Source organism: Acartia tonsa, chromosome 10, assembly GCF_053477335.1.
Source record: "Acartia tonsa isolate MP-2025a chromosome 10, ASM5347733v1, whole genome shotgun sequence".
NCBI classification, from domain to species: Eukaryota; Metazoa; Arthropoda; class Copepoda; order Calanoida; family Acartiidae; genus Acartia; species Acartia tonsa.
This window is the reverse complement of record NC_137269.1, coordinates 47,624,797-47,642,116: the sequence shown is the minus strand read 5'-3', so window position 1 is coordinate 47,642,116 and position 17,320 is coordinate 47,624,797. Positions and strand designations below refer to the sequence as shown.

At 30.5% G+C, this 17,320-nt stretch overlaps 1 protein-coding gene across 1 annotated transcript in view; it reads right to left on the bottom strand.

The window, feature by feature from the left end:
* The window catches only part of qsm (Zona pelucida superfamily protein qsm), a 45,263-nt gene that overhangs the window by 17,857 nt on the left and 10,086 nt on the right, over positions 1-17,320 (bottom strand). Inside the window, exons 2-6 of the mRNA XM_080174808.1 lie at positions 14,533-14,637; positions 13,484-13,587; positions 8,462-8,521; positions 7,087-7,140; positions 6,326-6,384 (exon numbers count right to left, since the gene is read on the bottom strand). Of these exons, the coding sequence (XP_080030934.1) occupies positions 6,326-6,384; positions 7,087-7,140; positions 8,462-8,521; positions 13,484-13,587; positions 14,533-14,637 (382 nt within the window). The remainder of the gene's footprint in view (positions 1-6,325; positions 6,385-7,086; positions 7,141-8,461; positions 8,522-13,483; positions 13,588-14,532; positions 14,638-17,320) is intronic.

Sequence of the window (17,320 nt, the reverse complement as noted above, 5' to 3'; positions counted from 1 at the left end):
AAGAAGGGTTGGTAGTGGTCAAAAATAACCTTAAAAGAATGCGACCCTATTCTACTTTGTTAGGCACTGGACGCACTCAGAAATACTCCTGGACCTTGAAAATATCATTTTTAAAAGCCCTAATGTATGTAATTTAGTCATATAAAGAAAAAAATATAAATACCAAGAAACCAAATACCCCCCCAATTTTTGTATTTTGACACCTGCTGGCCCACTGTGCAATGGTAAAATTTATAGTGGCCTCTCATTGGCTAATTTTTTTTCTTACGTCATAATCATTCAGACACTATTACTAGGTTCTTTTACCATTGGTCAATTATAATGTATACTATTACTGGCATATCATTGGTCTTTTGTATTGTATGACGTCATTTTTTTATAGGCACTATAAGCTGCTTATATATGAACTGAAATTGGCTACAACAACTTAGAAAAAGAGCAAGGACGACCAAGCCTTATTTTAAGGGTGGTAAAATGAGGAGTAACAAAGGTTTGATGGCGGGTTAACACCCATTTAATCCCCCCCCCCCTCCCCTTAGACGGCTATATGATAAAGAGCCTAAGGGAAATGAGGGGATGTCTGCAACCATCGACCGATATTACTTCATAAAAAATCAGGGGTATTATAATCATATGCTTCCTTTTATTTTAACAAAAAAAAACATTAAGGCATTTTTTCGTTCATTTTTTTCTTAAATTACGAGATTATAAACTGAAGTTGATTATTAAAAAACTTTTAGGCTCAATGCCTCACTAAAATCAGTGAGGCTCGCAGTGAGGCAAAATTATCTCCACCCAAGTTTTAGCGAGCATCACTGATTTTAGTGAGGCAGTGAGCCAAAAAGTTTTTTAAGAATCCACCTCTGGTTACAAACAAACGGCCGTGTGGGTATGAAGGGAGAAAAACTCAAGAAAGCGAGCGAAAAATATCATACTTCAAGATTCATAATGCTAATTGTATTTCTCTCTGGAGATATATTGTTATCAATCCATATAAAATGTTTCTTTATAAATATTTAAATATGGTGAGCTTTGCTATTCATTAGATAAAATTTACGTAAATAAAACAAGAATACAAACTTCGAACCCGGTATTAGTGTCTTAGAAATTATCTTAGTGACGTAAAAAAAATAGGATGTGTCGATACTACTAGGATTTTTAAGAATTGTTAATATAGGCCTGAAATCAAGATTTTTTGTGCTTTTAAGAAATATTAAAAATATTTCTAAAAATTCTACATTATTTTTGCTCACTTTTAAAAAACAAAATCAACTTTTTTTTATTTTTTTTTATAAAATTATCTTTCAAAATTGAAATAAGATCTATTAGCTGATATTGTACTTCTTACATAACTCAAGAGTTGACTTACAATGTGTAAATATTTTATAGATTATTTAGCAAAATAATAAAAAACCTATATGTAATTTCGTGATTAATAATTGGCTTAATCTTACATTAAACATTGAATGATTTTAAATAATTTTCAAATATTTGCTTTTATAATTATACTTATTGTATAAACCCCACATAAGTTAGCGCAAAATGCTATATATTTTATCACATATGAGCTATTTTTTAAGCCAGCTTTTTAGTCAAAATTTCAAACCAATAACAATTAAATCAAAAGATATTAGGTTAAAACTATATATAAACGAGAGTAAAGAAATAAGATATTGCTATCAACAACAACAAAAAAGGGTTTTGTCTAGTTTTTGGTAAAAATAACGCATATTTATCATTTTAAATTAAAGCTATCTTTTCAAGATTACATCTATAAATTCGTCTGTATTTTATAACTTATACCTGTCTGTTACCATGAAAAATCAATTGATTTTCCATAATAATTTTATTTCTATATTAAATTTAGAGACAGCTAATTTTTCTTTAAATATAATGAGATGTTTATCAGAAATTTTTAATTAAGCATAATAATGTATATATAAAAAAGACAATTACGAATAAAAACAAAACAATCAATTATTAGATTATTTATATCAATAAATTTAACGGAATTTGAACGTAATTGTTAAAAAAGCTAGCTTAAACAGTTTTGCCATTAAAAAATAACCTTCTTTATGAATGGTACATTCTAACAAGGGTAATGATATCCAGTAGAGCAACATATTTAACAAATATGTCTTTAAATAATCAGTCTATTTAACAAATATCTTTTTATAAGTATAAGTTATATTACCTCTCTCACAAGATTGTTTAGTCCTTTGACACTGTACATAATTATTATTTGATTGATCTATCCTTAATTTTTATTCATATTCAATTTTATTGTTTGTATATAAATATTTAATACCTGTATTATAATACGGTTATTATTTTTTTTGCTATGTTTTTATAAAATAAATATCTAAGCAAATGTTACCAATTCTTATAACTATCTGGAATTGAAAAGAATTACTTTCATTCGGTTGCTAAAAAGAGGAGAAAAAGAAATGTATTGAGTCAGATAGTAGCCTTAACCTGTACAGCTTTACATTTATTTCATAGATAAATTGAAATTGAAATTAGATAAAATTATTAATTGATTTTAGATTATTAAACAAGACATGTTAGAATTATCCTATCAATTTCAAACTCTTCATGATGATTCCTATGACAGTTAGGTATAATTTAGAAAGCAACTCTATCATTGTTAACAGAAAGTCAGTACGTCCATTTAAAACATGCTTTGTGTGTTTTTTGGCTGCTATTGAAGAAAGACAACTGAAATTTTAAGTGAAAAGGTCTTTTAAGAGGTGTTTTAATGTATTTTTTTTTACAGTAGCTTTTGATGGATTATTTTAGGTTAGGTTAGGTGATTGCCCTGCAGGGTTAGGAAAATGGCCCCGCATGGATAGAGCCCCCTCCCCCCCCCCCCGCAGTGGCTAGAAATAGGATAAAATCTACTGTGAAAATACCAAGAAACGTCCCTTAAGAGGCATTGTCATGAAAGGGACTATACCCAAGATATATGTGCATCTACTTAACGACTTCCAAAATTTGAGGGTGCCCTCAAGTAATCACCCCTTCCCCCCCCCCTGCATCTACTCTATACATTATTTTGTCTGTCTGACTGTCGGTCATGCTTAAAAAACCTTATTGTTGGAGAAATGTTATTTTCACGACTGCTTTTTTAGATAGCCAGCTGTAAGTTTTAGTCAAGATACCTTATATTTATACAGATCTGCTCCATATATTTATTGTCTGTCTTTCTGACAGATATACTTAAAAGGACAATTTAGTTTTAAAAGAAAAAAATTTTAAAAATGTTGGTGGTTTTTTTTCTAAGCGCGTGAGGGTGCAGGTACCCTATCCTAAAATAGTTATAAACCTTCCCATGACCTATGACCTATGTCCCTGCAAAGGAGAAGCATATTAGTTAGGAAGATCCTTCCATATAAATAGACACACACACACAAACATTCTTTTACTTTGATATAAGGATTAGCATTTTGTTACTGTATCCTATTACTAGCGGCTACGCCTTAGAGGCCTCTTGGGGCACTTGAGGAGGAGAGAGTCCAATTTAATAAACCAATTTATTTTTCTAGATTTTAAAAGAAAAAGACAAACAAACAAACAAAGAGACAGACAAACAGATATCCTGTTACTTTATTATATCCTATTATATAAATTAGTAAGCTAAGCTTTTTTTGACTGTAGCAACGGATCTTGTTAACCGCTGAACCTAAAGGGTTCTTCTTTACAGTGAAGCTTATTATAGGTATAGAGAAGTTTATAACTATTTAGGAAGAGGGCTCTCCACTCTCCAAAAAAAATAACACCTAGAAAAAAAGTACCATCTCCGCAATTTTACTTCTTTGTTTTAAAACTTAAATTGAAAATTGGAAGAATGAACTTTCCCCCTTACCACCCTAAAAGCTTCTAGTGATGTTACTGCTAGTGATAATATATTATAGTTTATATCAACATAATATGCGGATTTTAAGAAAAATTTAATCAAATATGCGGACTTTTTTCAACCTTTTTTTGACAACATTTATTAGACATATTAGAATTATACTATTGATTTCAAATTTTGCACGGAAGTATGTCCTTTTACTGTATGCTATATTTACGCAATTTTGCAACAAATTTATGTGCAATTTCATTTAGACTTCAAAATTAATATTCTGCTTATTAAGTTCTGACACTCTAGCTATTGTGCGTTTGTTCTACCTTCTGATTTTTGTGCTTCGTTTTTATGGATGTTGTCATCCTTGTCTAGAAAATACAAATTAATTAATCTATGGTAGAAAGTACAGAGAGTATAAATTATTTCCTACATTTTCTTTATCAATTATCAATTATCAATCACCTCTATTATCCATCTCTTTTTTAGGGGTTACCTTTCCCACCTCCCCTCTAATCCCTCGTTTTTAGTTACGTCACTAAGATAATTTCTAAGACACTAATACCGGGTTCACAAACTTCCATTCCTGTCAGACAAGCAAATTAATCAATATAAACAAATACCCTATCATATAAAGAAGTAACGTTTTTTTGTCTAAAGCTTAAGATTTCAACTACTGAACTGATTATCCAATTTTGAGAAGATTTACATAGGTCCCAGGATGGTTTTTGGCTATTCTACTTTTAGATATCATCCTTCAAATGGTTTTAGGCTTTTTTCTGGCTCTTTATTCTCTCTATACTATTCCCCTAGAATAATCGAAATGACTTGTCTAAATGGGATATTAATATTTGCCAATGATAATCTTAATAAAATGCTAAATAATCGACAAAAACCATGGCATCTTTTATTATTTTGTTTGGAGATTAAGATTTCAATAACTACTGAACATACTTAGTTCTCCTTTTCAGGGAAGCTTAATATAGGTCACTGGATGGTTTTAGGCTATTTTAATTTAAGATTTAAAACTAAGGTTAATAGTAGGCCCATAGAAAACGGAGCAGCCGCTAGAATAGACAGAAATAGAGATATCTAAGTAATAAGTATTATATGTAGAACCAATTATTCAAGTATAAACTAACACCTACATATTCCAACACTAGTAAGAGTATTTATAGTATAACAAATAAGAAAAAAAGTGTGTGTACTTTTTATTATTAAATAAAAACAGAACGTTTTCTCAACCAAAAAATCGACGAAATCAGTTTAAACAAATTTTACAAACTATAATATAAAGAAACTAGCGGCTGAAAATCTAGCATTTAGGAGCTCCGTATTAGAAGGTGTACGAAAGGGCAGAAAAATAGCCTAAATCAATCCTAAATCTAAAAATAAAATAGACTGAAACCATCCCGGGACCAATGTAAAGCGGTTCGGCCATAGACAAAAAATCTTACTACTTTAAATAATAGGATAAGGTTTTTCTGTCTTAAAACAAAAGATCTCTGAAATGGTTATGTACTTAATTTTTTTTTTAAATCTCTCAGGAAGATTTTAGGGTTTTTTTTCAGAAAAACCTAACAACTCAGCAAGTAGTTATTTACTAAGTATATTTGCAATTACTGTTATTTAATGAAATCTTCTAATTTTTAACATGTACAAAACGGCCTGCTGTATTGCATCAAGATCCATGTCAGATCTATATAGGAAATAAATGTCTATAAATGAGCTCAAGTCTTCCAAGGAATATATGTTTAAAACTTATAGTGCTCCAATAATCCATAATAAAATCCCATTGGCCAGAACGATAAGACCCATTATTTTACTCTATTAAAAATAAATTCATTTTTTTCATTTCATGTTGCTATTTACATTATATTGAAGTATTTAATTTCTAATCATAAAAAAGAAAATTTAAATTTATGATATAATAAATTTAAGAAAACTCTGTTTTAAAAGAATTCGATTGTGGCGACACTTTGCGTGTTCAAATATTAAACTAAAATTGTAGTAATCATATTAACCCTTTGGTGATGGTATTGTAAAGAAAAAAATATAATTTAAAAAATCTTTTTAAAATCATTTAAATTATTAAATATTTACTTTCTTTAAATAGTAATGCCGGGTGAGGAAAATAGATTTATTGAGAAATAGATATGCATATAGAAAATTAGCCAATAGGGAGATAGTTATATCGAGCAAACTCTAGTTTTTAATATTGTAATATTTTTACAAGTTATGGATAGTGGAATATGGTAATAGAAGATAAACTATTTCTCCCCACAAAAAAATAATAACAAAATACTTTAAATATATTTGAGGAAAGTAGTAAATTTTTATTCTATAATCATTTTTATTTCAATCTTCGCGGAAAATTTAAATACGATGTTATAAATAATTTTTCAGTTGGCGGCGAACCGGTTCTGATCTAGCGGATATTAATGGTTATTGAAACCATACTGGAAAAAGTCTACTTACTCCTCTCTAAAGCCTGGACCAAAATCAGCTTGTCTCTTCACGATAGATAAGGCCTCTATCTAAAATAGAAAACAAGGATGACATCATCCATAAGTAGAGAAGCACAAAAGAATAATAGATGGACAAAGGAAAAAAAAGATTATGAGGCAGATGTCAGTTGCCCCTAAAAGAAAGAGAGAATATTCGATAAATTATACGATAATCCAAAAAATATAAATATTATGTTTTTTTAATCCTGACTTGCGTACTGGGAGAAAGTCGATCAGAAAATTAGCATGTGACGTCATAACAATGAGGGAGATGAGAGGATAAGTGGGAAAGAAAACTCCTAAAAAAGAGATGGATAATCCCTCATTTTTATGACGTCACATGCTGATTTTTGAGCGACTTTCTCTCCGTTCCTGACCGACGGACCAAGCAAATTACATACTAAGCGCTCTTAGTACACAAAATCAATCATAGTAGCCGAGAAAATCACGTTTAAAGAATTTTTTAAAGGAAAACGCATTTCCCACTGAATTAAGAAAGAAAAATCGACGCAAATTGGAAGTTTTTGCTCTTTTTTTATTAATCAAAATGATTTGATCGCATATTTTTTAATATATAAAGCAAGGCGCAGATTGTTACAGGAATCATAGTGCAGGATTTGAAATCGATAAAACGATTTTAACATGCATAAATCAACTATCAATTGCGGATGAACGGACAGACATACACAAATTATAGAGTATCTGCACTACTAATGAAATAATATAATATACCTCTGATGAATTGCTAACCGCTGAAAGTCCTGTACTACACTTTACTACAATAGCCTAAAATAAAACAATTATCAAATTTTTACTCATTTTTGTGGTGTTGAATTAATTCTTGTTTTTGAGTAAGAATTCGTAAAAAAAACAATTAATAAATTTTTTACATAAATTTAAAAAAATACACATTATGTAAATAATTTAAGCAGCTTTGCGAATAAAGTTACTTTTATTTATCTCATAAAATGTAATTTTTAAAAGTTCTCTAATAATTTCAGATACCTAAAAATTTTTTTTGGGGAGATGTGAGGAGTTGACCCTTCTCCCTCATTTTTATTTTTGCTTTAAAAGGAAATGTATTTTGTTTTTTAAATAATTATTCATTATTTTTTTGGCGATTTATCTTGGAAGGGTGGAGGTACCCTCCCACAAAATAATTATCAGCCGTCTATGGACCTCTAGAAGCTTTACAGAATAGGAGAACCATATCAGTCCAGCGGTTAGCAAGATCCTTTGGTACAGACAGACACACAGACATCCTGATACTTTTACAAAGGGATTAGAAGCTAGTAAAAGTAGCACAGATTATGACGTCAAAAAAATTAACACTGTAATTGACCAATGGTAAAATGTATAGTGGCCTCTTATTGGTTAATTTTAATTACGTCATAATCTGTGCCGCCACTTTTACTAGCTTTTAGGGATTACAGTGTAATAATTCTAATGTTAAACGTTAGTCTAATGTCAAAGTTACATTAATTAATTTTAAACAAAAAAAAAACAATAAATTTATCTAAAAGATTTCAAAATCTTTAAAATCTTGTATTAAGATTTTATCTTAGTTTTTGAGGGGGGGGGGGGAGGCCACATTTGGAGCGTTATACGTAAAAAACTTATACGATTTGCCTAACTTTTATAACGATCATATATTACTGAAATAAAGAAAATGCTTAAAAATCCAAAATGATGTTCAAAAACCACAAATTTAGTTTTATTCTGGCCAGCACTGCATGAAATTTTAACATTTGCTTCAAACTATATTCCACCGCAATGGTTGATATACCTGGAGACACAAGTTTTAGACCCATATAGCATTTTCTCATGTTGAATGTATATGATATGATATGATATGATATTTAATCCTGTGCAACTGCGCGCCTCTTGCACGGCAGCTTGCAGGCCTACATGACCATTTGAACCAACATACATTACGTTAATGGCCTTATATTTAAATTTTTTCATTGAAGGAGTAGTTATAAGCTTTATCAAGGATTACAATATAGTAGAACTTGCCAAGCCTGTCCAAAGTTTATTCTGTACATCTTAATACATTCTAATGTTGATAACAGACAAACAAATGTTCATGCTACTACTTTATTCTTACCTCTTTTGGTGTATCATCTTCATACTCAACAATAACTCTGTGGTAATACAGCTTGCTATTCTGAAAAAAAATATAAATAAACTTTTAACATTTTTTATAATAAAACGGATTAAACGTTTGAATAATACATCTTTTTATCTATATCATTATTTTCATATAAAAGTTACAGGGTTTCTGTCTGTCTATCTGTGGCGAATGATCTCGTTAAACCGCTTGAACGGTATAGATCTAGGAAAGGTTTATAGCTATTTTGTAAGAGGGTACTTCTCCTCAATTAAAAAACAATATAATAATTACAGCAACTATTTTCTATGGTGGAATTAAAGAATAGTTAATTTTCGCTTTGTTTCATAAACAGCTTTCCTCGGATAGTAAATGAAAACATTAAGATTAATTACAGTTTAGTAAGCCCCTTAGAGGATGAAAGCTCGAGCTATTTAAACTTATAAACTTGATTTTATGATTTTAATTGTATTATTCGTGGAAAGTTATCAATAAAACGATACGATACGATACATGATTTTTCAGTATGACTCAGAACCGGTTGTAATCCAGCGGATAATAATCGGTTTTGCAGTCATACAGAAATTTGTGTTCTCAGTTTATAATTTTCCTTATGTTATATTTTTAAAATAAATATTAGGGTGGGTCGATTTTGGAATTTCACATTAGTAGACATTGGCAAGGGTTACTGGGCCATTAAAACCCTGTGAAACTTAAAAGAGGTTTTTTAATCCAAAAACAACGGGCGTGCGGGGGTATAAAATATGCCCGCCAACTTATAAAACCAAAATTTAAATACCTTCAAACAAAGGCATGTTGCATATCAAAATGAACGCATTGAAATGCTGATTACAGATCTGAAAACTGTTTTTAAAAATATTGATTCAGTCTTAAATGATTTACAAATAACCTACTAAAACAAACAATTTTGACTAAATCAGCTGTTTTTGGTACTTAATGAGATCTTATTCGAACTAGGAGCAATATTTGTTCGAAGGAATTTCAATTTTTGGTTTTATAAGGGGTCGGGCACTTTTTATACCCCCCCGCGCGCCCGTTGTTTTTGAATTAAAAAACCATTTCAAGTTTCACAGGGTTTTATATTGGCCCAGTAACCCCTGCCAATATATACTAATGTGAAAATTCAAAGAAAATTGCAAATTGACCCGCCCTAATAAATATATCTATTTATGTTGAATCTTGCAAGTGACAAAAAAGAAATGTACATACAAAAAGTGTTAAAAAAATAAGGACAGCTTCCATCAAACCGCATTTGGATCAAATGCAATGTTTTTGAGAAAAAAATTAAAAAACATGTATTTGATGCTCATTGTAGGTTAGGTAAGATTAAGTAAGGTTTATGAGGGACCCGAGTATCCCGTAAGATTAGGGATCAAGAGATCCCACAAGGTTAAAAACATGGTTTTTTTTCAAAAAGAGGGGGGAGGGTGGTCATTGTTATTTATATGTAAAGGTAATATAATCAAAAGCACCAAAATAACTTTAAAGTACATGTATGTGTATTTCATAACAATTATGTAAGAAATTACAACTATGTCTATTCTTAAGAAAAGTATGCGAATTAATTAGCCTCTGGGGCCGAGATGCACCACAATATACAGGGCGTTTAAAAAAAAACTGCGTTTTCCGGTTTTGGGAAACAACCAGTAGGAGTATGAAAAAAATAATTATATATTCTTATTCTCTATAAAAATATGGATTAATTTTATAAAAGGTGTTTATTGATTACTCTAAAAACAATGGCGCATTTTAGAGTTGATTAATTCTAAAAAGCATGAATGATAATTTTTTCGGTCAGTTTTTAAGGCTTTTTATATTGTTTTATAAAAAAAATACTATTCCTATCTGTCTTAAATAATAAACATATTTTATTTTCATTTCAATTTTTATTCAACTTATTTACAGGTTTACTGAAACATAAAACGCATTTTTTTATCATAGACAAAATCTTTAAACTTTAAACTCTCCGCCCACTTTTGGCATCTAATTGAACGTTCCATTAATGGACATTTATAATCCACCCCCCCCCCCCCCTTCAAATACGGATCAAATGTTTAATATTTACGGTCAAACCTTAAATCTCAAGTGCATACATCAACATTTAAGCTATTAATTTGTAGGTTGCACTTTTAAGTAAATAAAACAAACTGCTGTAACTTTTTTGTTTTTAAAGATAACTTCTTGGGATAAAAAGTATTTTAATTTTTATGTTATAATCTAAAATACTATAAAGAGTTAGTCACCTAAAGTTTGTTCAACCAAGAGAAACGAGAAATATTGCAATTTGTAAGGATCTAAAAAGCGTTTTTCAGAGAAAAAAGGGAAATAATGACAAAAAATTAAACATGCACTTTCATTTAACCATTTACCATATTATTAATGGGATTTTAAAACTTTTTCTCAAAAATTTACAATTACAGTTATTTCAATCAAATTGATATATCAAATTTAACATCAAGCCTTTTTCTCCTACATGTACCTATCAGAAAAGCCGTATTTTTAGAGATATTAAAAAAACACCTTAAGCAAATCTGGAGTACATTTATACATAGAATATGGACCTATAATCATTTTTTTCATACTCCTACTGGTTGTTTCCCAAAACCGGAAAACGCAGTTTTTTTTTGAAACGCCCTGTATTATTTTGGTGCATATCTGATTCAAATCTTGCCTAATTGCTGTGCAGGATATATAATGCTCACGTCCTTTAGACAACTAACCTTTTAGTTGCACGACCTTTGTCTGGAAGTCCTAAATGGGAATGATTATGAGTTTTGCCTTTTTTTTCCCATGGCATCCCCCCCCCCCCAACTTTAACTAGCATATAAGAGGTACGGACCAATTTTAACGTCTTTGGTTATGACGCGATGTTGGGCTTGGATTCGAACCTATCACCTTCCCGGCAACTAGCGGATGTGCTACGTGTTACGCAAAAAAATCACGTAAAGCATTGTATTACAGACAATTTTTAAGAAATATTAAAATAAAAATCATAAAATTATTATTAGTTTTAATTTTACATTTAAATATCCACGGAAAGATGTCTATTATACGATGCGATAAATAGCTATTCTTGCTTGATTTTTACTAACTTTTCAAACCAAAAAAAGTCCTATTTGTGATAGATTGATATCGAAACATATTAAGACATAAAGTGCCTAAAAATTGACTATCTTATGTTCTGTTTGCGGTTTGCTGACTAAATTATGGATGTATTTTTAATACTGTAAAAGTGTCCAATAAGACATTAATCTAAAAAGTATATTGTTTTTTAAATTGGTACCTTGAGAACCCAACTGACCGAACATACAGACAGACTAATGCATAAAGAATATAAGTTGCAAAATGTTAAAAGTACGACACAATTTGTATTTCATGACATGTGTACAATAAGCAAAATCACTTATTACAACGACAGATGAATAAAAAAATCCCCCACTCCGCTTTTAACTTTTTGAAAGTTTTTTTAGAATCATACTTATTTTACCTATCCTATTCTGTAAAGTAGTATGTTGTGTGTATTTGTGTGTGTGTGTGTGTATATGTATGTATGTATGTGTATGTTTTTTAAGTTCTCGCAAACAGCAGAATATAAATTTTCAGTGAAAAAAAAGCATTACAATTTACAAAGACTCTATTTCAGGATTAAGGGGGGTTGGGAGGAGTTTTAAATTAACCACTGGCAAAATAAGGAAATGTTCTTTACTATTTAAAGCCTATTATCATCTGAAAATGATAATACACAGCATGACTTCAACATTTACACAAACTTAAAAAATAATAATAACAAATTTTAAAGAAAGATGATTTGTATTTTATTCAGTGACTCATCCCCTCCGCATAAAATTTAATTTATAAAATCGCCCAAATGATAACATCAACGTCGTAGTGAAACTTTTTTCATAATCGCTAAAAAACAAAAAATGATAAAAAAAACCTTTCAAGTACCATTAGAGTAAACCACTAGAGGGGGAAGGGGTTAAATAACTGAATTTCCCTATCCCAGTGACCTTGTGCCGACTATCAACTGAGTCTTTGAAAATTCATCCTATGGTGTCGGGAATATTAACACAGCCAAGTAGCAGAAAACAATTTTCTAGCAGACGAAAAAGGTCATTGGAAAGGGGGGGGTAGTAGTTATCTTTATATACACTTATACTATAGATCTGTTCAAGTACATATGAGAAGCTAAATTGTAAAGAAGATCGATATATGTTCAGCGGTTAGCAAGATCCTTTGGTACAGACAAACAGACACAACAAACTTCTATATATAGATGGATACCATAGGATCCCGCAAACCTCTGGACCGAATGGGTTCTCCTTTACAGTGAAGCATTTCAAAGGTCCTTGGATATTTTACAATTATTTGGAGGAGGGCACCTTTAACCTTCAAGACTATTAGTCCTTGGAAAAAATCGACCACCTCAACAAAAAAAAAAGAATGTAAAATGGTTTCTTATCCTTAACCTTACATCAAGTAGGGGCGTATCAGATTTAAAAAGAATAAGATAATTCTTGAAGGCTTCGATATTATAATCTTAATCTTTGTGGTAGATATAACTATGTAGAAGTTTATGTCTAACTCTTTTTAAGTCTCACTTATTCTTAAAGTACGGAATTTTTTTACAACTTTACCTATTTTTAGCAAATAAAGAGGATTTAGAGTTATCTGAAGTGAAACTGTTTTGTAATTGTATATTTTTTTGTACTTTATTTATGACGTCAAATATAATAGTTTTTTTCTTTAGCCTAAACTGTAAATCATTCTCTTTCAAAGGAAGCTTTTTATAGTGCCTTTAAAAATGACGTCATACTGGCCTGCCATTGGTAATTTAGTCTGTGTATTTGCCTATTATTATTCATTTGCATCATTTTTCATAGGCACTATAAAGAACTAAAAATTCCTGGTTTTTCAATAGACATGATTAAAACTCCATTAACTAACAAACAAAATAGACTTAAAGAGTAGCTACTCTAGAAATTATGATATTCTTACCGTCTGTTTGTTGACAATCTTCTGAAGCATACATTGGTAGATATTGGATAGCTTCAGCTGGAAGGTAACAAGGTTGCCAGATATTTTAGGTTTACATGCAGGATCTGAAATATATAGTTGATAACAAGGTTGCCAGATATTTTTTGTTTTACATGTTGGAGCTAAAATTTATAGTAGGTAACAAGGTTGCCAGATATTTTAGGTTTACACGAAGGATCTAAAAAATATAGTATGTAACAAGGTTGCCAGATATTTAGGGTTTACATGCAGGATCTGAAATTTATAGTAGGTAACAAGGTTGCCAGATATTTTGGGTTTATATGCAGGATCTGAAATATATAGTAGGTAACAAGCTTGCCAGATATTTTGGGTTTACATGCAGGATCTGAAATGTATAGTAGTACAACAAAAAAATATCAAAAAAGCCTTTTCTGTACAGTATGTAACAACAATTTTGATTTGAGGGAAATTTTTGTTGTTGAAAATACAGTTGTACAAGGAAAAAAACTCTCAAACTTCTCAAAGTTTTTCTTTGTATAAAAATCAGCTTACAATGGATTTGTTATAACCTGGATCTTACACCAGATTATTATGTTTTCTAATAAAGTGAACTTTGTAGCGGGCTAAAATAATTACCCCGCCATCCCTTCCCCTCCTACTGGATTAATGATCTGACCAATGAATGAAGGGGGAAATAGCAACCTAAATTGACGACAATTTTTCCTCTGTCATAATATCCACCTATATTCTACATCCATTACACTTACAATTAAAATTTAAAATCACACATTTCTCCTTGATTTGATGATTACATTTAAAATTTTTCCAACCAGAAAAGCCAATTAGCTAAATCCTTAAAGTTAGAAAGGTGCATGAGATGGCTTTATAGAATTTTCAAACTAAGATTAGTTATTTATCGCATCGTATTATAAATAGCTTTTTGCGCATATGAAAATAAAAGAAATCATAGACGTCCAAGGGGGGGGGGGGGTTAAAGGGGTAATTACCCCCCCCCCCAAATTCATTAATGTATAAATGTAAAATCATACCTGGAAACTGTTTTAAATGTTGGAGGTGTACTTCTTTGACTGTTGCGGATTTTATAAGTTCAACCTCCATCAAATCTTCGCTACATTTCACCTTGTACTGCAAACCTGAAAAAAAAATTCTTTTTTATAAAACTATTCACTGCACCTCTAGCATCTAGGGGCTCTGTAATAAAAGGTTTAAAGAATAGCCTAATAACACACAAAAACTTAAATCCTAAAATAAAATAGTCTTGATCCACTCTGGGACCTGCGTGAAGCTTCCCTAAATTGGAGAAATCTATCGGTTCTGTAGTAATTGTAAACTTAAGCTTCAGACAAAAAACACCTTACTACTTTATATTATAGAATTGGTACAAAAGTGTCTCGTCCTACTCCATGACTACTTAGGTTTTAAAAAGCTATGGCTACACACACACACACGGATGTCAGAAAGTCTATTAGACAAGGACGTCCAAGCATTCTCTGTTTTTTTAGGAGGGGGGGGGGGAGAATTTTTTGACGGCATTTCATCAAGACCCTCCATCCCCCATGACAAATGTCTGTGTACACCACTGTTTTAGTGTATCTTATTTATTCAATTGCTACGATACGAATGGACATCATTGTCCTGGCTTAATCCAAAGATTCAAGAACATATAAAGTCAACATACATCTAAATAATTTTTGAAGTTTAAGCTTATAACATATGGTTTCGTTTTTATAATTAGATTAATTTAATGAGTTGCTTTGCTGCCTCTAAACATTCTGATTGATTTATCCGTTTTAAGGAAGCTTAATTTAGGTTCATTGATGGTTTTATGCTAATTTATACTTCAAATCCAAGGCTAGGGATGGTTTTTGGCCTCTCCACCTATGAATCTAGAGCCTCTAGATGCTAGGAGCGCATTCGCTAGCAATATAATAGTGCAGCTAGAAGCTATAAATCTAAGGACATCTTTATTATGAAGTTTCATGCATAGCACTATACTCTCTTTTTTCCAAGGACAAAGGAAGTTCTTTCTGGTCAACAATTCTAGGAAAATCACGAAACCTACTCTGGAAACCTTCTAGGGTAGAGAGCTAAAAAGAAGGTGCAACATACTTGTATTTTGTAGTATTGTTCAATTCAGAAAGTATAAATCATAAGCTATCACCAAACCTCAACCGTCTGTTTACAGAATCAAAACAAAGGCTTCTTACTAAACAATCTAGAATTAGGGAGATTTAAAAAATATTTTATAATAATTCCTGAAATTAAAATCTTTACATTTATTTCTTATTCATGATATTTGTAACTGTTTACAAACAAAAACAAAATATTTTAACAAATTTTTAATCAAAAGCACTGATTAACCCCTCGAGGCAGGTTAAAGCAAAAGTTTTAAAATGATTTAATAACTAAAAAATATCTCACTATATGAATCTATAAAAATTGAAATTGGACAAATTCAACCCTAACAAATTGGATCTTTACAGAAAAATTGAAAATAATTAGAAAATAATCTAACTTATGCCTAAAGCTTAAAATTAAATTCATTGTTCATTACTTATTAAACAAGGATGACACCATCTATGAGAACAAAGCTCTGAAACGGTAGGACAAATGGACATTAACACTTGTAGAATGTCAGAACTGAATAATCAGAATATAAATGTATAAGAGTCAAAGCAAAATTGTGAGTAAAAACTGCTTGATACAGGATAATGTTTATGGACATACTCACATTTCTAGAACATGATTATAGAGTTGCTTCGCTTATAATAATGTACTTTGTTGTCACAGAATTCACATAAAAATTTGTCCATGTTTAAAATGGACATACGGACATTCTGGTAACGATTATGGAAGTGCTCTGCTTTCTAAATCATACCTACTACAGGAATCACCTGCAAAGTTTTAAAATGATTGGACAATTCTAACATGCCTATGGTGACCAATCCTAATTAGAAAAGCTTCTCTTTGAAAAAAAAATAACCCTAAAATATAAAAAACTAAATTCAATTTGAAGATCGACTTAATCTAAAATAAGCATAAAAAAGCATATATTGGGGCTTTACCAAAAAGTTGCCTATCAAGCACTGTTCCCCTCCTTTTTAATTTTTTTTGTTACCTTTGCTTTAACAAAAGGAGTAGTTCTTCTTTGATCGTTTTCAATTTGTTTTACATTAATGGTAGGGAAATGGTGGGGCTCTGTGCTCTACAAGGCACTTTGGGGGAAATTACCCATATTTTAAATGATTAAAAAAGTTTGTAAGTTGTAATATTCAGAGAAGATTAGTAGTTTTTAGGTTTAATTATTGCAGTACTTAATAAATCATGATTTCAGGGAAGTTTTTTATTTTACTTCCCTAATTCGCCACTTTCCTCCAACGAGTTTAGCCATTAGATACAAGAAGTTGCCAAGAAAGTCAAAATTAAACTACAACAAATATCATAAAATGTATGATTGTGAAAATACATAGCTATGTAGTTCAGAATTTTATTGCTAGGTGTCATAAAAACCTTTTTTGAATTTAAATTTGTATATGAGATAAATATTTAAACAATCTTAGATATTTTTCAAAGTATTACAGCTATCCACTCTTTAGGATTTTTAATAAATTTATTCACTATTTAACATATAATTTACGAGTAGTTTATGTTTTAGATAAAATACCTAAAAATTGTAAAAAAAAGTTTAAGTCTACTCATACATCTTTAAACTGAATGTGCAGACAAACTCTGGCAATCCTGATAGCATGGCTTTTAGTAAACAGAGCAAAAAGTATTAAAATAATACTTGAGTTTCTTTTCAAATTCTGCGAAAAG